Source organism: Wolffia australiana, chromosome 10, assembly GCF_029677425.1.
Source record: "Wolffia australiana isolate 7733 chromosome 10, ASM2967742v1".
Classification (NCBI taxonomy): Eukaryota; Viridiplantae; Streptophyta; class Magnoliopsida; order Alismatales; family Araceae; genus Wolffia; species Wolffia australiana.
This window is the reverse complement of record NC_135844.1, coordinates 13396155-13419625: the sequence shown is the minus strand read 5'-3', so window position 1 is coordinate 13419625 and position 23471 is coordinate 13396155. Positions and strand designations below refer to the sequence as shown.

Genomic DNA, 23471 nt, shown 5'->3' with positions numbered 1-23471 from the left:
GGTATCCGATATCCGGATCGTCCTTACCCCTCTGATATCCGTCACGGATATCCGTCCACATATAAAAGATGGAAACCAACCGATATCTGATATCAGACACCGTCCCAGTTTTCTTGCCGATATTGGATATCGGTTGTCCGATATGGGATATCGGTTGGACAAACACTTCTACAAGCCAATTACGCATTCCACATCTTGTTCAATCATTAATGATACAATATATCCATTATAATACATGTGTAATGATTATAAATGACATCAATGAACACATCTAATGACTAAGTGAATAAGACCATAATAAGATGTTTATTTAAGTTTGAACATGTATTATAAATATTACTATTATAAGGATATTGAAGAAGTACATAATAATATCTATAGAGAATACCAATCTTTGTTCCCTTGATATGATGAGTATGACCAATCGCGTAGTCACTAGTGGTAAGACATTGACGACAGATTGTGGATGATATTTGGGAAAATTGTTTACTCACATCATATGTATAAATCGCACAAGGGTATTATACTTAATGTCAAATAGATTGATTATTTTCATGATTGTGTAAGTGCTACCTAGACTTGAGACACCAATCAGTACCTAATGGCATTGAAATCAGTGTGCTTAAAGGTACTATTTAACATCCAATCATTTTCCCCCAGGACATTTGATGTCATATTATTCACGGAGGAGAAAATAATGAAATGTGCACTGACAAATCAGACAAAGGATTTTGATTCTATCAACACCCATGTGGAGGAGAGATAAATCTCATCTAACAGTGGAGATTAACCCATTTTATAATCGCGATAAATGGACATCTAACCATTGGATTGGCCCAGGTTACGAGGGTAGTCTCATCTTTGAACCCTCTATCCATTTGTATGGTTGGTTTCTAGAAACAATGTTTGGAAGAGGGGAAAAAAATACCAGGAAGCTTGGCCCAACCTTGTTGCCCAGGTTGATTTCTTGCTTTCATTCTTAATTATTTCTAATGAACCAAGGCATGGATAATATATATGTGTGCCCTTGGATGATTTTTTAGAATTTAGAGTACTTATTTGCATTCAAGATAAATATTACAAAGCATAAAGACTGATTTCTGATGTTTCTCATGTCAGTTAGTATATTTTATTTCTGACCAAAATTTCAAATTAATAATATATATTCCCATTAAATTCAAATTGGGCCCAACTGAGACCCTCGGTTCTGCCATTTCAAGGAGGACTGTGTGGGCGATCCGAATTTGGTGTGATGGTCAAATAGGACCAGACCTGAAAGAAAACATTGGATTGTTATTTTAAATATTATTATGGTTTCAATCATCTAATGAGCCTTCTAACTCAATATTGACTCTTTATTTCCTTTCATTTCCCTTCCCTTCTCCTTGTTCCTTAGTTTTGATCTCCAAAGTTAGAAAATAGAGAAAGAGAGATGGTGAGAGGTCCCCAACAATCAATTGTCGCTCTAGGGCAAATGGCAATGATGAAGAGGAGCCCAACCTAAACCGCCATGTGAGTGCTTCCTCTATGATCTTCATCATTGATCAATATTCTAGAAATTTTAATAGAGAGGTGGGGGCATTACACTGGTGAGACAATGATGGACAGGGCAGCAGGGAGACACATTGTGGTATTTAGTGATGTGGCAAATGGAAATGCCATGTTGGAAGCAACACACACTAACATTGAGAACGTCACCATGATATTCTCCAATGAGTCCATGATATTCTCCCATTGGGTGATTAAGAATAAGGTCAAGTTAATGACTGACATTACCAATACCTCGTCAATGCACCAACACCATTCCAATTTTTCTTTGTAATTTGGTGGAGAATAAGAGGATGAACATGGTGACAGACATGTAATAACCCAAAATGTTGCTTAAGATACATCATTTAAAGGCTCTGATTTATGACACAATGTTTAATAAATTTTCCTTAGTAGATCGTAAGTAAGGGTTGAATCCACAAGGAGCAGAAATGAGAGAACAAATTTTGAGAAATATAAATTTTGCATTAGTTTTTTAGGAGTCAATATATTGTATAAGAATAAAATTCAGTGAAAGGTATGAATCCTGATTAAAGCTATTTAAAATTAATGAAATAAATATTATTTTAACTTTAATACAATCAAGTAATTTTATATGATTTAAGGATTCTTTTGGGAATTGTAAGAGCGTACAAAATAATTCAAATTAATCTATATGCATTTTTCTAGAGCTCTAGAGCATACAAAAGAACTAACAATTTGCAAGCAGTGTCGTGTAGTGGACGAAAAATGACGCAACTTTTTCTACAAGAATAATTTTTAAGTGTGGTTTGACCCGTTGGAAATTATTTCATCTAGACCATCAATTGGTATGTTTATCTATAGCAAAAGGTAAAGAAATTCAAATCAAACATACTATATCATACACAAACAATATTCTCGCTTCTTCCAAGGGCCGAGTGATGTTTTTTCTCCAAGAACCTTGATGAACTTGAATTTTCTCTCCCATGTTCATGTAGGACACAAATGGATCAAGTTTGAAAGACTAGCCTGCCATGAACAAGATGGGATACAAACTACGGGGACAAGATTTAAAGTATGAGTGCCCTAACTCTCCAAGCCCATGGATTTAATTATATAGGTTTGGAAGTCTTCATTCACATGACTTCCTTTAAAATTAAATTATTTCAATTCAAATCATGGGTTATTTCCACCATTATTGACTTTATTTGACCTAGTCTTATTAGGGCTTAAATGAGCTTATAGAATGAACTTCTTATGTATCATAACTCTTTTATGATATGTGATTAACTTGGATTTTTTTCTACTCCATGAAGTGGATTCAGCTTCTCTTTTCCTCCCATTTGTATTTCAAATTCATAATTTTATTATCCTAAATCTTGTATTATCAATAAAATTACAAGATCTAAGAAAATCCACGTGACTCTAAGGGTTCAGGTGGGATCTGTCTCATAAATCAATAAACTGCATAAAAATTAGGAGAATAAATTAGAAAATGTCATTTTATTTTAAATGGTGGCTGATGCAACTGCACGCTAAAACTAAGTTATAAAATGAAACATAAAGGTATATTTCTATTGACCTAATTAGATGTCATCATGGCAGCTACTTGTGGTTCATTATTTTGAAGCAATATTTTCTAATTTAAAATTGACAAGATGCGCCAGCCTTATTTAACTTTGGCGTGAAGGAATTTATCTTTTCTAATTTAACTTTGACATTGAGTAGTTACCCTCAAAAGACCAGGAGCAGGAAAAGACTTGCAATACTAGGCCACAACCAGCATGAACTTTGTGCAAGGTTTAGGTATTTTCTAAAAGTTGAGACTAGACTAGAATCGTCCAACCATAGCTTCTAATATGACCTATGAGTCTCTAACCATGAGATTCAAATTACTCCTAGCTTTGAAACTTCTTACGAAGATGATTGTATTGTCAAGATACACCATGACCGTATACCTTCTTATAGGAGGATATTGACTAAAGGGAGAAGGTGAAGTTAAATCCCTTGACAAGGTTGTGTAAATATCATATTAGGTTTTCCCAAATAATTTTTCCATGCAATAAAATTAACGCATTTGTGAGTCTACTGTGGAATAAGGATTATACATACATGGAAACCAATGAGGTTTCGCATGTGAGTTGACACAATCCTTTCTATCTTCTAGAGCACGAAGTGCAAATTGACATCACATAAGCTGACAACTCAGTCTATGGATTGGGTTAAATTGATCCTTCATTGATTGGTCCATATATTGATAAAATTAATTAATACGGTTAGTGAATAAAGGTTAGTTGGCCACTAGAGTTATTAACTAGACATACACATAAGACTAGAAGGCCACATTAGATTTTTAGACATCGGTGGATGTACTCTAAGTTGGGGGGACTTTTATATAATTTTCCAAGCAGTTTTATGAATTTTCCTAGGAAGTTGAATAAAACTGTCCAAGGGAGTATGAGTATAGGGGGGAACCCTAGTTAGATACCCATGCGAGTCATTGTTGACTGCCCTTCCTTCTCTTCGCTTTTGCATCCCAAGTGTCGCTTCCAACAAGATTAAATGAAGGGAACTTGTGTTTCTAGTGGCATTGTTTGATGGAGACAAGAGATCATGAAATCTATAGATTGTGTTATATGTTTAGAGGTCAAACATCTGAATAGATAGAAGAGACATTAAAGTAAGTGAATGATAATGGAAGTTGTTCCGCACCAAGGGATATGATCATTTATGTCTTGAATTTTAAGTTTTTTTGGTATTCTGTTATGTAATCAAGTTTGGATTGAGTCTATCGGATACATGAACTCTGAGTAATCAGTCCATCACGTAATAATCACAAAGAGTTAAGTTTATGTAATAGTCTAAAAGTTAGAGTTGAAAGCTTTATCCTAGGTTTATAATGTTTAGAGATAATGCTTATATTCTTTATAAACAAAAATATGGTCATTTAAATGGTAAAAAATGTTCAATAATTTTTTTTAACAGAAAATAACTTGTTGCATAAATGGATAAAAGTATTAAATGAAGATTTTGGGTGTCATATAATTCAAATAAAACATAATTCAGTTTATAATATGATAACTTCTTCATAGAATATTACTTTCAAATAATGATATTTCCCATGTAATGTCACTCCTTAAATATTCCATGAAGGTATTTCAAATATCTCTTGATGTTAGTACAATGATACTCTCATGCTCAAAGACTAAGGTCAAAACTCACCAAAATAGTTCATTAACCATTTTATAAAATTGCCCTGCCTTAATTTGTATGGATGCACCATGTAAAAAGACATGGACCAGTGCCATAAATTTAGAATTACTATATGATTCTAGACATTATCCATGGGCTACATGTAGACCATAGTTTGGTGAGTTCTGGCATTCATCTCTTAAATCACTTCATGTATTACTAAACAACCATCAAACCCAAATGAATGTCATAATACTAGTTTGCCGTTCATTTACTGTATGGTTTACTTCAAGAAGAAACTTTTGAGGCTCACAACATTGAAAATCATTCCTTGGTAATAGACATGGTTGTTTTGTTCTCTTTGTGCAAATTGTTCGTTCTGTTCGGTTATTCGAACAGAACAAAATCAAATTCGCACATAACATCGCACAGACCCGTGTGCGGTTGGGATTGTGCAAATTATGTGTATTTTATTCAAATTGTGCGAATTTTACAATGTGCGCGAATTTTGTTTGAATTGTACGAATTTTATTCCAATTGTGCAGATTTTTTTTTATTGTGCGAATTTTGTTGGAATTGTGTGAATTTTACGATGTGTGCGAATTTTGTTCAAATTTTGCGAATTTTTTTTGGATTGTGCGAATTGTTCGAACATCTGTTCTAATTTTCCCACAAAAAGAGAACATAAAAAAGAACAGGGTCCTATGTGGTTCCTTTGTGCAAATTTTTTGTTCGTTTTAAACTAACATAACAGAACATCCATGTCTACTTGGTAATAAGTTCCCAAACAACTAACATTTTATCTTGAAAACCATGGTTGTTATTTTCGTTTATCAACCTAGTGCTTGGATTAACACAAGATAAAGATAGGGAACACATACTCCATGCATTCAAGCCATGTTAGATATTTGATCACGTACTTTAGTTTTGATCATAAGGGTATTATGAATCGGATTATGGGATAAGAAACTTATTGCAACCACATGTAGTGGACCAACACTAGATGAGGGTGAGGGAACAAATACTCAGTACGCAACATGTCATGTTACATATTTTTGGCATTTTTATTTGCTAGTAAGGCTATCATGAATTAGACTCTGGTGTCCCAGGACTAAACCAACATAAACTTGATGAAAATCATTTTTTTAACTACGCAATACAAAATTACCAAAATGTTAAAATGTAGGCGTCAAAACTTCTGGTAGGTCTTTAATAAGTTCAAAAAAACAAAAAATAAAAGTAAAATATTCTGAAGCATATTCACATCTATCTATGACCAAATTACGCTCTTATGAACGCTGTAGGTCTTGTCGCAGCGACTTTTGTCTGTCCCTCAGTGGCGACCTGTAAGCGTGATCCTGCTGACCATACATAGCAGGCCACCGACCCAAACGTCTTTCAGATGACAAGGATCCTGTGACAAGATCATAAAAGAGACAGCGACAATGATGTTGAAAATTCCAAGAAACCGCCGTAACGGAGGTCATCTCAATAGCGTCTGGCGAGTGCAGAACGCGCAAAACAGGATCGACCCAACTTCTCTGCGAAACAGTAAATAGATCGGCAAGGGCCTCACGCTGCGTACAAGCCTAGCGGGAAAGACGTGAAGGGTGATAACTTGTCACAGACGCGGCAGAACCGGTGGCCCCTGCCGTGGGAGAGATGATTTCCCAGAAGAAGAAAGGGACGTCAAGGCTCCCCTCTTGTGTTGAAAATTGAACACAAGGATGACTCCCTCCTCTTCTTCCCTCATCATTATTATCATCTCTCTCTTTCTCTTCCTTTCTCACTCTGTCTCTCTCCCTCTATCTGTATCTATCAGTCTCTCTCTCCCTCTATCTGTATCTATCAGTCTCTCTCTCGCTCTCTCTAAATCTCTATATCTCTCTCTATATATCAATCTCTCTCTCTAAATCTCTATCTCTCTATCTATATAGCAGTCTCTCTCGCTCCCTCATTCTGTTTCCACTAGTATCTCTCTATATCTCTATCTGTCTATCTATCTATCAATCTCTCTCTCTTCCTCAATATGTTCCTATTAGTATCTCTCTACATTTCTATCTGTCTATCTATCTATCAATCTCTCTCTCCCTCAACCTGTATCTATCAATATCTCTCTATATTTCTATCTATCTATCTATCAATATCTCTATCTTTCTATCTATATATCAATCTCTCTCTCTCCCTTGATCCGTATCTATCAATATCTCTTTATATCTCTATCTTCCTATCTATCTATCAATCCCTCTCTCCCCCTCAATCTGCATTTATTAATATCACACTATATCTCTGTCTTTTTATCAGTCTCTCTCTCTCTCTCCCGTTCTTACTCTGTTTCTATCCCTCTATCGGTATTTATCGATCTGTTTCTATATAGGCGTCTTTCTATATATCTATCAATCTGTCAATCTCTCTCTATCATTGGTTATCTAGCTCTCGCATACACTCTCTCCATTTCTCTAACTAAGACTCGCTCGAACTCTTTAACATATACACATACACACACTCTTCTCTGTCTATTTATATCTCTCAGTGTCTCTTACACCGCTCTCCATCTCTCTCACTCTATCGCCATCCATCTATCTCACTCTCTCCATCTCTCTTACAGTCTCTCTTCTTTCTGACTCTTTAACTAACACAGTCACACTCTTCTCTCAATAAATCCATCTCTCTCTCAGTATCTCCCTATCCATCTATATCTCTCTCTTCTCTCTCTCTCTAACCATCAAACGCGCGCACACATACGAACGCACACACTCTCTCTCCCATGCAAATAACAATGAAGAGCATGGTCAGATGCAAGATGTGCTGGGATCTTCCGGCAGTAGGAAAACAGGTCTCGGTGGCCCGAGGGTGGAGATAAATGCGGGGAAAAACAACTGGACAAACGTAGATAGAATAGCAGATGGACCGGGAGAGGCGCTGCGCATGGGCAGGCTGGCAGCCCTCACCGGGCAGAGACCAGGAAGAAGATAGTGACTCCGCCCCACCTCTCCATGTGAAGATAAAGACGCCAGTGTTCGTTTCCAGGCCCTGCCGACCCGTCCTGAAGGACTGGCCACCTGCCCGACGCCGTTGAATATCCGGTTCTTATGACCGATTCGTAGACTTAGGCGGCTTGAAAAGAAAAAAAAGCATAAAATAGAAAATATTTTAAGAAATAATCACGGGGCAATGATATAATGAAGAAATCAACAGATAAAAAGATAGACTCGGGTTGCTTGAGCTGGTTTAAGAATAAAGATGATGTGCTGGGGGGGTCCCTTCTTAGATTCATTTCAGTAGCGATTTATTGTGGCTTTCTTTAAGTTCGTTGGCCGCATCCAAATCAATCTCCGGAGTTGTGACATTTGTTTTTATTGGCAAGAAACATGGGTGCGGGGTACTGCTTACCCAAGGGTCTTGCTCTTAGCCAGATCCAACCAGGACCCCACCCATAAAGATTTCATATATGTAAAAGTTGTGTTCAATAGATCTTGCCATGTGGAGCTACCCTAAAATATCCCAATTTACGCTTTTAGATGAAATAATTTTCGGAATAATAATTTTCATTTCGATTTGTGCTCGTCGTGAAACATATATCATTCATGAAAGATATATGAAACATAACGTGGGTAGTCGACCATTTCTCTGAATTATATCATCATGAGTTTTTTCTCTCAATTCTTCACAGGAAATCTTTCATGACATAGAGAGATGCGGTTAACCGAGACTACCCTTCTCTTCACTAGTTTGTTTAAAAAAGAGATAATATTTTAATTTTCGTTTTAGATTACTTGATATATCCACAAAATAATACTATTTTGTGGATTCACATCTCAAAAGAGTGAGGCTTCACCACCGATCTCAGAAAGATGACTGTCGAGATGAATAACAAATTTCGTCTCCTGAGAGTTTATCGGAAGTACCAAAAGGTCGTCTACGTGAGGTTATAACTGAAGTATGCGTCCAGCACTTTCGAGGAAAATGTTTTATGCTTCTATCACATGAACTTACATGTCTCATTTTCTGCCTGGGACTGATGGTAAGAAGATCAAGCTTGGGTATCAAGTGTTGACAGGTTCTTTTTTTTCAACTTTTTCCATTCCATTTGTTTTTGCATGATGGCTTTGCGTCCTGAATTTGTTTGGTACAATATGTACAAATCAAACAAGAACCTACACCACATTTGGTTGCTTATTCATCGACGATTATATTCTTACCCGACAATTCACACCACATTTTGTTTTCTTGTACACAATGAGCGCTACAGAAACATGATGCGATTGCATCCATGTGGGATACCAATGCTTGCAATCTTAGAAGCTTTCATTTCGATATTCACATTTAAACATTCATAATTATTTTATTATTCAAACGGCGAGCAAATTATGGGTTGACCTACCCACGTTCTTCCCATCGCGGCAATGATGTTGAATTGTAACTGTAAAATTCGGCAAGAGATTGGCGATTCAGTCGATTAATACGTCCGGATTTTAAACATCGCAAGCCAGATGGTACACGGCGCAGACCCCGGTGGACAAGTTGAAGTGTGGGGGCACGAGCGCCAGCCATTATAAGAATCGTCGTCTTTCATGCTTACGTTCGTCTAGATAGACGAACTTGTGGGCTACGAGGGATCGTGCAGTTTTGACGCTTGGTTGGTTATCCACGTTGAGAGAAAACCCCAGCCAACGGAGATAAATTCAAGAAATAACGTCGAGAAAGGAAAGAAAGAGACATGCGATTGGTAAGAGGGAAAGATGGAGAGGAATGAAGGATAAGAATGGGTTTATCGGATCGAGGAAAACTCTTAAAAATATGCAAGATTCCAGAAGTTATAGTATGAAGGACGGACAGGAGAGTGTACAGAACGAGGCGGATGATAGAGAGTGCAGGAATCAAGCCCGCGTTTAGGCTAATACATCACCTATGAAAATTGTTTTTTTTAAGGGGCTGGTGTACAGACGCTTTCACATGAAAGGGACTGTTGGAGAGAGAGGGGAACAGCGAGATCAAGGGAGATCGAGAGAGAGAGAGAGAAAGAGAACGATCAAGAGAGAGAACGAGCGAGCGAGCGAGCGATAGGGATAAAGAGAGAGAGAGAGAACAAGCGAGCGAGAGAGAGAAAGATAGAGAGAGCGAACATAAGAGAGAGAGAGCGGGCAAGAGAGAGAGAACGAGCGAGCGAGAGAGAGAGAGCGAGAAAGAGAGAGATGGTTAAAAGAGTGTGAGCGTGCGAGAGAGAGAAAGAGCGGAAGAGAAAGAGCGAGAGAGAGAAACCAATTGAGAGAGGGAGATGGAGAAATAAAGAGAGAGAAGAGAGAGAAATATAGAGAGAGGAACAGCCGGATGAGGATTCTGACCACTATGGCCATATTCTATAATCAAAACTCTGGCGTGATCTTGCAGGCTCCAACAGTGCCCGTCAGCGTCCGCGTCCCACCGCTCTGCACCCGGCACCATCTTACGGCCGGCCGGCGGACCCGCACAGACGCCAAGCACACAGGCCCTTTGCAGGGCATTTCCGGCATCGCTTTCCACCTCCCCTGCCGGTGCGAGAAAGAAGGGAAGCTGAAAGAAGAAGCCCTCATTAATTAAGACAAAAGAAAGAAAACGGCCCAATCAAAGCATCGTTGTTTTTCACATTGCGGATCGATGACCACACTTTTTCTACGGCGTCAGTCGTACGACTCTCTTCCTCGCTCCAGGTTAGCGCTTCGTTCTATGTTGCTGCTCTGCGGCCTTTGGAGTAGATTAAATCGGAATCCACCACAACCGAATCCCTAGAATCGTGGCTCGCGACGTGGTGGACGACCAAGTCTGCTCACTGTCTTCACATGGCTTTGAAAAAGAACCAAGTCTGCTGCGCTATAATCTAGTCATACTTCCCCAGATGTAGAGAAAGAAAATCACTTGGTGTGCGCTTCCTATGCCTTCTTCGGAAATGGATTGGACCTCGGTAGAAAAAACAATCGTCGCGAAGAAGAGGTGGATGAAATGGAAAAGTGGGGACGAGGGAAAGTGAATTGCGGGCCGATACTGTTGGTACGACATGATCAGTTGGTAGCGGCCCCCATCGGTAAGTTGAGAATTTTCAGAGGGTCCTGAAGAATTGACCGACAAAATGATACACAGTTCGATAGGAAGATAGATATCGGGGTGGATCGATGGATGAATGAATAGATAGGTAGATGACTAGACATAAAAAAGAGAGAAATATAGATCAACACATAAATAGATAGTTGTTGGATAGAGAAAGAGACAAATTGATAGATGAGATATGCAGATTGACAGGTTGAAATACGGATAGATACACAGAAAGATGAGTAGATACACATTTATATGAATCGGTAGGTAGATACATAGGTTTATCCGTTGTGCATTCAAAAGTGAACTCAATAAGAAGGAAACTCCATACATGCAGTTTAGGATGAGTGACCACCTGTATTCTATACATGCATTAATAACACTTCACATCCAAAAATTATGGGCGAACTGAATATCTACGAGTAACCCATATGATTTTTTAAAGAAGATAGAAAGATGGGTAGATAGAAAGATTAATAGATAGGTTGATGGACAAATAGATAGATTAAAAGATGAATGGGGAGGTAGAATTGTATCCGATGGGTGACATGGACGTACGAAGAACATGGGGGAGAGAGATAAGTTGACGTAGCTAAACTGGCCTAAGAGCTCTCCTAACTTGTGTATCCTAGATGATCATCCAAAAACGGTTTGACTGCGGTGGAGCGAGCATGTATGACGGCAGTCTATATCGTATTTGACCGTCATCAATGCAGCAGACTCGGTAGTCGGTACATCCGCTACAGCCGGCGCGTACTCAGCCGCGCGAGACCCCGTGACCCGCCGCCCAATCCCCAGTCTCTCGGGGACAGACTCTCACGTCACCAAAGATAAATTAGTTCCATCGTTCATTTGAGAAACCTGCTCTTCAGAGCTGCCCCGCAGAGGAAACTGCCCGTTTTTCCGCGCAGAGCCACGTTTCTTTGTGGCAGCTTGTTTAAGGGGAGGCTGATTTTTACGGTCTATTACTGCGCCTCTGTTCGGTTCCCGATAAGAGCGTATAGAATGAGAGAAGATGGAGAGAGAGAGACTGGCGAATTTATTCGACGCTGGATTCAACATAAAAGACTTCTCACCCTTGGAGAAATTTCCCGTTGCTTTATTCTGATGCCGCTTCAAAACTAGTCAGAATGCATTAAAAACTGCGGGGGAAGGATGTAAAAGCTGTTTATTATCGATTGACAGTAGTTGTTTCGACTCTTTTATTGCTTGAGGGAAAGATGATTAAAAGTGGGTGGAATTAGATTATCATTTTTCCTTAAACTGATGCGTACGCTTATTTTTGTTTTAAATTTTCTTTTGGAGGAAGATACGTGACGGACGGGGTTACAACGCAGTATTTGCAAAGACATCCCATTTACTTTGATGTACTCTTCGGATCGTGATGTTAACTCATCCCTTCAAATCTAGATTGAGTTTTGACCAGCACGGTGATGCTAATAAGTATCGATTCAATGAAAGAATCTTCTAATCTCAAATTTTATATTTTTAATGATATCACATACACCAACCACTAAGTTCAAAATCTACTTGCGCAATCAATAATGGGAAAATAGATGTGAAACGGAATCCGATTAAGACGCGCAAACTTTTGATGCAAGTTATGTTCATTCAAGTAAGTTTTCAATAAAGCCCTGCAAAATAGGTATTCTTTCTGTTGTAAGGTTACATCTTGATGTTTCTTGAAATATGAAAACTTGACAGCATACCTTTCATTTACAAAATTCTAAGGGTTTGCATTGGATCAGACCAATTATGTCTCAATAAAAATTAGCATAGTTAACGTATTCTAAATGTATTACTAAGGTGTACCTGTTTTAAGCAATATCTTCTCCAACCATGGTTCAATCACCTACCTATAATATTCTCTCGAAAATATTACTTATTTTATTTGCTCACAATTAATAATTCCAAATGTTTGTACATATAGTGATTTTAATCTTAGAATGATTTGTGATAATAAGAAGGGATAAATATAAAAACTTTTTGAATGGGTACGGAAATAATGTTTAAAATATGTTGTGTGTTATATGGACTAAAAATCAATTTATCTCACCTATTTTATTGAATTTCTTTAAACAATGAACTGTATGTTAACGTCATATTTGACCTAACTTCCTACAAGTATCTGTACAATAAAGTACTTTTGTAGCACACATAACTTGATTTTATGATTTGATTAAATAATCATAATAATGTATGTCTAGCAAAGTGAATTATTTGGTTTTCCATGTAATTTATGGTTAAATTAGAATAGCAATTGTATATATCAGTTTGGTTAATCTGTAAGACCCTCATAGTCAAAAGTTACCCAAAAATTGATGGACTTTTCCCTTATTCTCTTAACATCCGAAATGTGAGACCACTTATATTATTTATACATAGACAATTATTTGAATCAATCAAAACTTCATTATAAAACTTGTAAGCATGTTGAAAATAATTTTATTAGAGACATGGTATCAAAAAATGTCATGTTGTCATAACAATAACATAATTTTGTTTCCTTTGGTTTGTTTCCAAAATACGTAAATGTAGAAATATCATACAAATATTTGGCAGCAGCCTTAAATAACTAAATAAGGCGAATCCTTAACATTGCGCCTTGCCTTATCCTTAGAGACATAGTTGATACCAATATTAGAAGACAAAAACGCAAGAAAATGAAACATAATTTGTAAGTTTCTAAACTCATAATCATCTCATCCAAATCATCTTTATCATAAAAATCCAAATTATCTTAAAGATTTCGGGGGAAAATAATATAGTTCGCTTTCAGATAACGGCGACACAGTAGACAGCTGAATTACGGTAAAGCTGTGACTTTTTCCTGAGGTTATTTTGTCATTGTAGTATTTCAGAAGGAGTGACTTCCGTAGGACTTTGCTAGCAAACATTGTCTGAACGCAGGACTCAGAGAGAGAGTGCGACGGAAAATTTGTAAGTCCTACGAGCGTTGTGTTGAAAACGGCAGAATCAACATTAATTTCCAAACAAAAAATAAATCACGCAGTCATTACTACCCAGATGTGTGATTAGGGTGATATCATTCTTAGAGAGTGTATTAAGGCGTTTCATTTTATGTTAACGAGTTTTCACTAATCTCCTATAATTATCTGTGATGAGAAACAATGATTACTTGAATATCAGGAACGCGATTTCAAAAGGAAATCAGTAAGTGCTGAACAATATGAGCTGACGTGCGGTTTTAACTCAACATATGTGTTTAAATTGTTCCCTATCAAAAACAGAAGGTCATCATTCAAAAGGATGAGAAACAATGATCAATTGAAAATCAGGAACGCGATTTCAAAAGGAAACCAGCAAGTACTGTACAATATTGGCTGACGTGCGGTTTTAACTCAACATATGTGTTTAAATTGTTCCCTATCAAAAACAGAAGGTCATCGTTCATACAAGTATAGTCCAATCAGATTCATGATATCATATTTTGTACGAATGCGCCCAACGCATTTGCCTAAAGTGGATCTATCGTTTTGGATTTGTTCTGATTTTCTAATGGGACGACAAACACGAGGCAAAGACGGGGACGTGGGGACAACCTAACAGATTGGCATGGACTCCTCTCCCATATTTGGCCTGTATCTTCCCACCTCCTGCAATCGCATTTAACCCAATTTTTCCCGAATTATTTTCTCAAAACTCCAGGAAAAAATATTACCCAGAGCATTTCATCTGGGTTATCCAACTTCCAAAGTCGAATATTTTTTCCTTGGATAATGGCCATGAAAATAATAGGGCCAGACATGTATGATGGTCAACTTACCCCTTACCTTGGTACGTGTGAAAGGCGGTAGCGCGACGTCCTACCTGTCTTCTTGGACAGATTCGATGCTACTACGCAAGGAACTCTTTTCCGTTCTATCTCGCCATCTCTCTCTCTAAATCTTTATCGTTCTCTCTCATATTCGAAGGAGCGAAGTAGACAACGTAGCAAATGGGCACAGGTAATATGGTCTGTAAACACGATGGATCTCGCAGTACTGTCTGCATTCACATTATTTATCTTCCTCGAGAGATTATATAACTCGAAAGTTTATAAACAGTATGAACTGGATCTGACCGACTCTCGTCTGGTCATCGTAAGCATGCCCAAGATTGCGCCGATCGCCTCCGCTGACCCAAAAAAACCCTTCTAGATTTTGGTCAACTTTACTGGGTTTCAAGATGAGAGAGAGAGAGGGAGAGAGAGAAAGATAGAGAGAGATAGAGAGAGAGTCTTCGTTTTAGTTGGTTGTGCGTGAAGCAGGAAACCCTAGTTAATGGGGGGGGGGGGGCAGGAGCGTAGGCCGCGTTAAAGAGGACGCCTTCTTAGACACCTCGAACGGGTGGCTAATCACGAGATTTCTGGCCGACGGAGAGACGCAGAGCAGTAAAAACCAGAAGAAAGAGAGAGAAGAGAGATAAGAGAGAGAAGAGAGAGAAGAGAGAGAAGAGAGAGAAGAGAGACGGACTCGTTGCTGTCGCCTCCTCCGCGAAGTTCCCTCGCGCGGGTTTGGACCCATTCGTCTTACCTATCTAACCTCTCTTTCTTTCGCTCTCCCTCTCTTTCTCTCTCTTGCCAGTTATTTTCTCTCTCTTACGATGCCCAGTTGCCCATCTTTCTCGAGGGGGGCCATCTGGGATGCCGTGGTTGAGGGGTGGAGCGCGATGGGGATGCCCAAATAAAGCGGGGCGCTTCGCGATGGGTAGAGAGAGAAAGTTATAGAGAGAGAGAGAGAGAGACGTTGCAGTGACAGCAATAGAAATAAGGCACTGAGGGCCAGAGCCGTTCCGTGGGCGGAGCTCGTGAGGCGCGACGAGAGAGAGATAGATAGATATCCACAGATAGATAGAGAGAGAGAGAGAGAGGCCATGTTGGTGCTTCCCTAGGGGTGCCCAACCTTCCTCCTCCGTCGTCGTCCGTTTCTTTCTCTCTTTACCCCACTTTCCTCCCCCCGCCATGGCCATACAAGCGCCGTACCCTTCTCACTTCCTCTTCCTCGACAGGTACCCTCTCGCTCTCTCTCTCCTTTTTTCTCTCTCCTCCGTTCTCTCCCTCCTCTCACCTTGTTCCGATTTCCGCAGAAACGACCCGGAGATGAAGAACCCCGACTACGCCTTCCTCGAGCCTCCTCCCCTCTTCTTCCCCTCCCACTCCTCTCATGGAGGTATCCCCTCCCCTCCTCTCTCTCTCTCTACAACTCTCCTTTCTCTATCAATATCTTCTTCTAGACGCTGAAATCTCGTGATGGGCAGGAAGCTCGAATGGCAACAGGAAGAGGGGAAGAGAAGCGGCGGCTCACCCGGCGGCCGCAAGCGGCCCCGTCACCACGCTGATAGACCTTTCCTTGCTGCACTCTCAGCCGACTGCGGCGCCGCCGCATCCCGCCGCCGTCTCCACCGGTCTCCGCCTCTCCTTCGAAGACTCCTCCTTCCTCTCCTCTGACCTCGCCGCCGAGATCAAAAATCAGAAATCCGAACTCGACCAGCTAATTCAGACCCAGGTTCGTTCTCCAATCCCAAACTCCGATAAAAACCCGTTTTTTATCGGCATAATCTCGGCTAAAAATCCAATCTTTGGCGTCCCAGGCGGAGAATTTGCGGAGGGCGCTGGCGCAAGCCCGGCGAGACCAGTTCCAGACGCTGCTGGCGGCGGCGGAGCAGGCGGCGGCCCGGCGGCTGCGCGAGAAGGACGCCGAGATGGGCCGCGCGGCGCGGCGCCAGGCCGAGCTGGAGCGGCGGGTGGCGGCGCTGCGGGCCGAGGCGGTGGCGTGGCAGGCCAAGGCCCGGTCCGAGGAGGCCGCGGCGGCGGCGCTGCAGGCCCAACTACAGAACCTCGCCAGCGCCGGCGACGGTAGCGGCGGCGCCGCCGGCGACGACGCGGAGTCCGGGTACGTCGACCCGGATAGGCAGGGCGGCGATGGGCTTAAACTCTGCCGGGCCTGCCGGCGTAACACCGCGGCGGTTCTCGTACTCCCTTGCCGGCATCTCTGCCTATGCAAAGATTGCGCGGGGGTGGAGGCTTGCCCGGTTTGCCTCTGCGCGAGGACGGCCTGCCTCGAGGTTTTTCTCTCCTGAGAGAAGGAACGATGGGGGCACCCAATTTTCCAATTCGAAATACCTGTATAAATTCTTTATTGGTCGGTTTTTTTTTTACTCTCGTTTGTGAGGGTGATTTCGCCATTATCGGCGACTGCGAGCATCGCCCGTGTCGACAGATGTTCTGGTGAAGCAGGGGGAGATGGCTGTGGTGATGGGGTGGGTGGCCCTGGCGTGGCGTGGCGGCGCAGTTGGGCTGTCGTCGTGACGCATTGGACCATGGCCGGCGGGTTTTTGGCGGGAACATATGAAGAGAAGAGAATTATGGATGGTCAGTGGCCGGTGGGCCGTCCCTCGCCTCCCTTTTCAGACCAGTCCCAGCCCATCCATTTAAGCCTACAGAGAGAGAGAGAACGAGAGAGCGAAAGAGCGAGTGATTGCGAGAGAGAACGAGAGAACGAAAAAGCGAGAGAGAGAGAGAGAGAGAACGAGCGAGTGATTGCGAGAGAGAGAGCGAAGACTGCGAGAGAGACCGAGAGAGAGAAAGAGCGAGTGACTGCGAGAGAGCGAGAGATTGCGAGAGAGAGAGCGATAGATTGATTGAGAGAGAGAGAGAGCGCATGATAACGAGAGAGAACGAGAGAGAGAGAGAGAGCAAGAGAGAACGAGAGAGAGAGCGAGAGAGAGAACGAGAGAGAGAGAGAGCCAGAGAGAGAAAGAGAGAGAGACGGAGAGGAAGAGAGAGAGGGAGAGAGCCAGAGAGAGAAAGAACGAGAGAGAGAAACGGAGAGGAAGAGAGAGAGGGAGAGAGAGAGAGAATGGGAGAGAGAGGGGGCAGCGATCAAAGGGTGGGAGGAAGTGGTTAGGAGTTCGAAGGAGTCAGCATCGGTGACGGCTTGAATTTTTATGGGTGGTGCGGCCAGGCCGTCGCCAGTAGACAGGTGGGAAGCATCTCCTTGGCCGGGCTGACGTCTCGTTTGAGGGGGTTCGTGATCTGCAACTGTCCTATGCACGCGAGTCGGCGGACAGAGAGGGAGAGAGAAAAAGAAAAATAGATGGAGAGAAAGATGGAGCGAGGGAAAGAGAGATAGATGGAGTGAGAGAAAGAGAGATAGATGAAGCGAGAGGGAGAGAGAGAGAGAGATGGAGCGAGGGGGAGGGAGAGAAATAGAGATAGATGGAGCGAGAGGGAGAGAGAGAGAGAAAGATGGGGCGAGGGGGAGGGAGAGAAAGAGAGATAGATGGAGCGAGATGGAGATAGAGAGAGAAAGATGGGGCGAGGGAGGGAGAGAAAGAGAGATAGATGGAGCGAGAGGGAGAGAGAGAGAGAGAGATGGGGCGAGGGGGAGGGAGAGAAAGAGAGATAGATGGAGCGAGAGGGAGAGAGAGAGAGAGAAAGATGGGGCGAGGGGGAGGGAGAGAAAGAGAGATAGATGGAGGTAAAGATGGAGCGAGAGGGGGAGACAGAGAGATAGATAGATAGAGGGAAAGAGAGAGTAAGGGAGAGAGATGGAGAGAAAAAGACGGAGAGAAAGAGAGAGGTGGAGAGATGGAGAGAGAGAGACGGAGAGAAAGAGAGAGGTGGAGACATGGAGAGAAAGAGAGAGAGAGACGGAGAGAAAGAGAGAGGTGGAGAGATGGAGAGAGAGAGACGGAGAGAAAGAGAGAGGTGGAGAGATGGAGAGAAAGAGAGAGAGAGACGGAGAGAAAGAGAGAGAGATGGAGAGAAAGAGAGAGAGAGGGAGAGAGAGAGAGAGGGGGAGAGAGAGAGACGGAGAGAGAGAGAGAGAGAGGGAGAGAAAGAGAGAGGGGGAGAGAGGGAGAGAAAGAGAGAGGTGGAGAGATGGAGAGAGAGAGACGGAGAGAAAGAGGTGTGGAGAGATGGAGAGAGAGAAGGAGAGAAAGAGAGATACGGAAAGATGGAGAGAGAGAGGGAGAGAAAGAGAGATACGGAGAGATGGAGAGAGAGAGATGGAGAGCGAGACGCAGAGAAAGAGAGAGAGGGAGAGAGAGAGAGAAAGAGACGGGGAGAAAGAGAGAGAGGGAGAGAGAGAGATAAAGAGACGGGGAGAAAGAGAGAGAGGGAGAGAAATAGAGAGACGGACAGAAAGAGAGATGGAGAGAGAGATAGAGAGACGGAGAGAAACGAGTGAAAGAAATGGAGAGAGAGAGATAGAGAGACGAAGAGAAACGAGAGAAAGAAATGGAGAGAGAGAGACGGAGAGAAACGAGAGAAAAAGATGGAGTGAGAGAGACGGAGGGAAAGAGAGATTGAGAGAGAGATCGAGGGAAGAGAGAGAGGGAGAGAGAGGAGGGAAGAGGGAGAGTGAGAGATAGATGAGAGGGAAAAAGAGATAGTGAGATATAGATGGAGGGAAAGAGAGGGTGAGAGAGAACCAAAGAGAGAGAGGGAGAGAGAGACGGAGAGACGGAGAGAGAGTCAGAGAGAAATGGAGAGAGAGAGAGAGAGAGATATGGAGTGAAAGAGTGAGAGGGATAGATGGAAAGAGATGGAGATAGCGAGAGAGAGAAGGGCTCCCTGGTTTCTAGAAACTTACTTACCTCGACGCGTACAGTCGTGGAAGGAAAAATGGGCAACCACTAATGGCCGTTCTAGAGAGACGGAAATTGATGTAAGACCGAACCTTTGAATAAGCAGAATATTAAGTTACGCTGACAACTGCCCGGGGCTACGTAGACAAGTAAAATGACATCGCTTGATTCCGCATGCTCAAGGCCAAAGTGTTTGAAGAAGAAGACGTGTTGATTCCCTTCTATCCGCGTTGAACGATTATTGAAGATTTCTGCCAGTAACATACGTGGAATGATTCCTGTCTGAATGCGCTCATCACGTCTTCTTCAATCGTTTTAAGGCCATCAAGAGAACATAATTTCCAAAGGTTCTGAGGAAAATTGATGGTACACTAACACAAATGAAGAAAGAATATTTTAAAATTTCTCTGTGTGCTATCTGATTTCACACGGAAGCAGACTTCAGAGTTTTGAGTTGGTATTCTCTATTGTCTTGACCTCTTTCGTGGGTACGCGTATCTATGGAAGTAATATAAAAACAAGTCTTTAATGAACTTCTGACGTATGATAAACTCCTACCGTGAAACTTAAAAGCAGTATAGGCTGATGAACCGTAGTTTTGTAGATGCTGTGCTCTGGTTGCCACAAATGATCCGTGCTACAATTAAGCAAAATGGACAAATAACATTAAGAATTAAGTTCTTCCTCCTGACCTGTTAGAACAGTCAACCCCTACATTAAGGAGCTCAGTGAAAGACTTAGAAACGTAAGTTCTTTCTCGACAACCTACTTTTGGTGGCTTTCTCATAATTGTCAGTCCCAGTAAAACTGAACGTTACATGGGGTTAATATTTATGAAACGATGAAGATTGCCTTTTTCTTTTACCATAAAACTGCAAAAGCAGTTGTACAAAATTAAAGTGCTATACAATATTCTAATTTTTTAAGATAGTCCAACTATACGTGAGAGAAATATTAATTATTTTAAAAGTAGTATTTAATCGTACTGTCACATAGAAATATAGATTTAAAGTGAAATATAGATTTAAAGTTAAATATAGATTTAAAGTGAATTCTAATGAAACTCAGTAGATTTATTCAATTTTGGGGATGAAACAGTACCCCAAATTTTCTTCCGTTCGAGTAGATTGGATTTGAGGGGATCTCGACAATGGTTCATGCCTATTTGATATTACTTTTTGAAGTAAACCGAATCTATAGGCAATTATACAACAAGTTTTCAATTCATTCATGATGTTCTCATTTGAACCATTGTAGATTTGGGGGAGGAATCTGTTTCTGAAATACTCTGTCATTAGTGTAGACCAAATTTAAGTTGATCATTTGATAATTCGTGCTGATTTGTGGTCAAACATTATTTTTTATGTTAACTGGATTGTAAGACAAGCGTAAAAGAGCTTCATAAATACACGTATTATCTTATAACATTATGAATTTTCAGCAATAACTGGTTGTAAAGGGATTAAAAAAAATAGGATTGACGGTTCAAACAATCAAAGAAGTTTTTTTGCTTTCTAAACAACTAAGCCAGTTGATTTAGTCTATTGAGAATCTTGCCTGTTCTCAAGTCTAAGGCCATAAATTCAGTCCATTGTGCTCATTACGAAAAAAAATTACATAAATGGAAAAATATCTCATGAAACATATTAAGTTTATTGTTTTATACATTTTCCTATCACGTCATTTGCTGAAATATAGATTTAATTACGCTAATATTCAAAGTACTCTCAAGGAAAAAATTTACCTTAGTTTTTAATTTTTCTTCCCCAAAAATATATCCAACAATATCGGAAGTTTTAATTTTGAAATAAATGTCAAAAACAATCTTTTATGACTGATTAACATTATATTTAAAGCATAATTATAAATCAGCAGCAAATTTAATATTTTAATGAAGTTTACGAGGCTGAAATCCAAACTTATGAGAAATGTACATGTTCAAGCTCATAACTCCGTTTTATTGTGTTTTAGTTCAATTTGGGCCTTATTTATAGAGCTACAACATATGTTTTTATCAGTATTTCTTTTGATTAATGCTTTCTTGAATCCCACATTTAAAAAAAGAGTTGCAAGTAATTACTTACTATTTTTCTAAAATACCATAAGGAATAATCCAAAATATCCAGTATTTTGTAAAACAAAATTTCCATTTGACTCCCACAAACATCAAGCCCTTTTTTCTTGGAACTAGGTTATAACACACCTCTTCCAATAATAAAAACTTGCATAAAATAAAAGTTCGAAGATGCATTTTCTCCCCTTTTTTCCAGTGCGACAAATGATAGATTGATACTTTTCCAATTAGGAAAGCTGGATTTAATTTATAGTAAAAAATATGAACATATAATAAGTTAAAATACTCATTTTATAAAAGACTAATCTAAATACCAAATAACCTTATCACGGGTTGGATCTACAATTTCCTAACACCTTAAGTGAACAGTGTTGAGCTCGTGATAAGTCTAGTCTTAATTAGTGTCCACACAATTCACTCCATCTCAATGACCTCATTATTGCTTTACTGTCATCCTTAGACAGTTTTGATTGCATGGGAAGTGGAAGGTGCTGAATATTAATTACAAAAAGAGGTGAAATGATCAAAGAATTAAAAAAGAATTGAGGAAGAACAAAGATTAAATAGGAAGAAAAATTGGAAGAAAAGAGGGAGACGAGAAAATTGAACTTATGAACAAGGAATGGAGGACAAAAGGACTAAAATTAGGAAAAAATATAAAAATCAGAGGAAAATAAAAAACCTCATAATTGGCTACAAAAAAGGTGGAAATGATGAAACAAGAAAAGAAGACATTTCTAAAGAAAAAAACCAAGAATAAGGTGTCGCTCTCTCTTTCCACGATCGAGATGTTAAAAATAAGTCAATTCATGTGGTGGAAGACTAAGAAAAAAAACAATAATCTAAAATCTAAACATCAAATCACCTTATCACGGATTGGTCTACAATTTCTTAGCACTTAAAGTGAACAGTGTTGAGCTCTTCATAAGTCTAGTCTTAATAGGTATACACACAATTCACTCCATCTCAATAAGCCTCATTATTGCTTTACTGTCATCCTTACACAGTTTTGATTGCATGGGGAGTGGAGGGTGCTTAATATTAATTGCATGGCCATCAAGCCAGTCACCCATTCATGTTATTGTACTTTCATTAAAACAAATAGTTATTCATCATTATTCTTGTGTCATTTTATGATAAAATCCCTAACTACATTCAACAACGTAGTGAATTATGATGATATCGTAATACACTTAACATTGCTATGTAAATATGTGTTCTTAATATTCTTATTTTAAGGATATTTGACACAGGAATTGAACTACCTTAAAATAATATCACTATCTGATCCTACTTTTACGATAAGTATGACATATCCTATGACCATTGGTGTAGAGGCACTAATGATAGACGATGAATGTTCTTTAAGGAGAGACTTCACTATATTTATTCAAACAAATTCCTAAATGTTATGATACCTAAGAGTTAATCAAGTTTATTTGTGTCATTATCGCACAGGTGGTCCATTGACATTTGACACAAAAGACATCTTATACATACATCTATATTCATTAAATATATTTGAACAAATTCCTAAATGTAATAATACCTAAGAGTTAATCAAGTTGATTTGTGTCATGACTGCACAGGTAATCCTTTGACATTAGACACAAAAGATATCTTATACATACATCTATATTCTAATTCTCATTTATGGGTCCAGTATCACATGATTTAAGTAATACCTAAGATATATCAGGAAGAACACAACAGTGATTAAATGGTCAAAATGGGATTATCCACCCCTCGTATTAGGATACCGACTAAACCTATTGGATACATTAAATCCTCACTAACCTGGCCAGGGATTTTTCTGCATCATCTTCCTTGAGTCAATCTCCTCTTATACCAAGGCGGATGATCCCATCTTGACCGCTAAATCATCTTCGTAAGCTTCCTACTACATCTGATCTATAACTTATTTGAATCCCATGATTAGAGGCTCATAAGTCATAGTCAAAATGTAGCCATCCACTCGTGAGATTTCCTTGGTGTCTCATGTTAGTGGATCACTTGTACAACTGTGACTTGA

The 23471-nt window shown here is 40.2% G+C and overlaps 1 protein-coding gene and 1 long non-coding RNA gene across 2 annotated transcripts; one reads left to right on the top strand and one right to left on the bottom strand.

Moving 5' to 3' along the window:
* Positions 1-9480: 9480 nt before the first annotated feature.
* LOC144708918 (uncharacterized) lies at positions 9481-12136 on the bottom strand. The gene is made up of 2 exons (XR_013582895.1): positions 10349-12136; positions 9481-10254 (listed from the first exon to the last, which is right to left on the bottom strand). It is a non-coding gene; the product is annotated as an uncharacterized LOC144708918 (long non-coding RNA).
* A 2979-nt stretch (positions 12137-15115) lies between these two features.
* Positions 15116-16929, top strand: LOC144708512 (BOI-related E3 ubiquitin-protein ligase 1-like). Its single transcript, XM_078581883.1, has 4 exons — positions 15116-15780; positions 15859-15941; positions 16030-16277; positions 16363-16929. The coding sequence occupies exons 1-4, from the start codon at positions 15734-15736 to the stop codon at positions 16849-16851; spliced, it is 867 nt and encodes a 288-aa protein (XP_078438009.1). The 5' UTR covers positions 15116-15733; the 3' UTR covers positions 16852-16929.
* The last annotated feature ends 6542 nt before the right edge of the window (positions 16930-23471 follow it).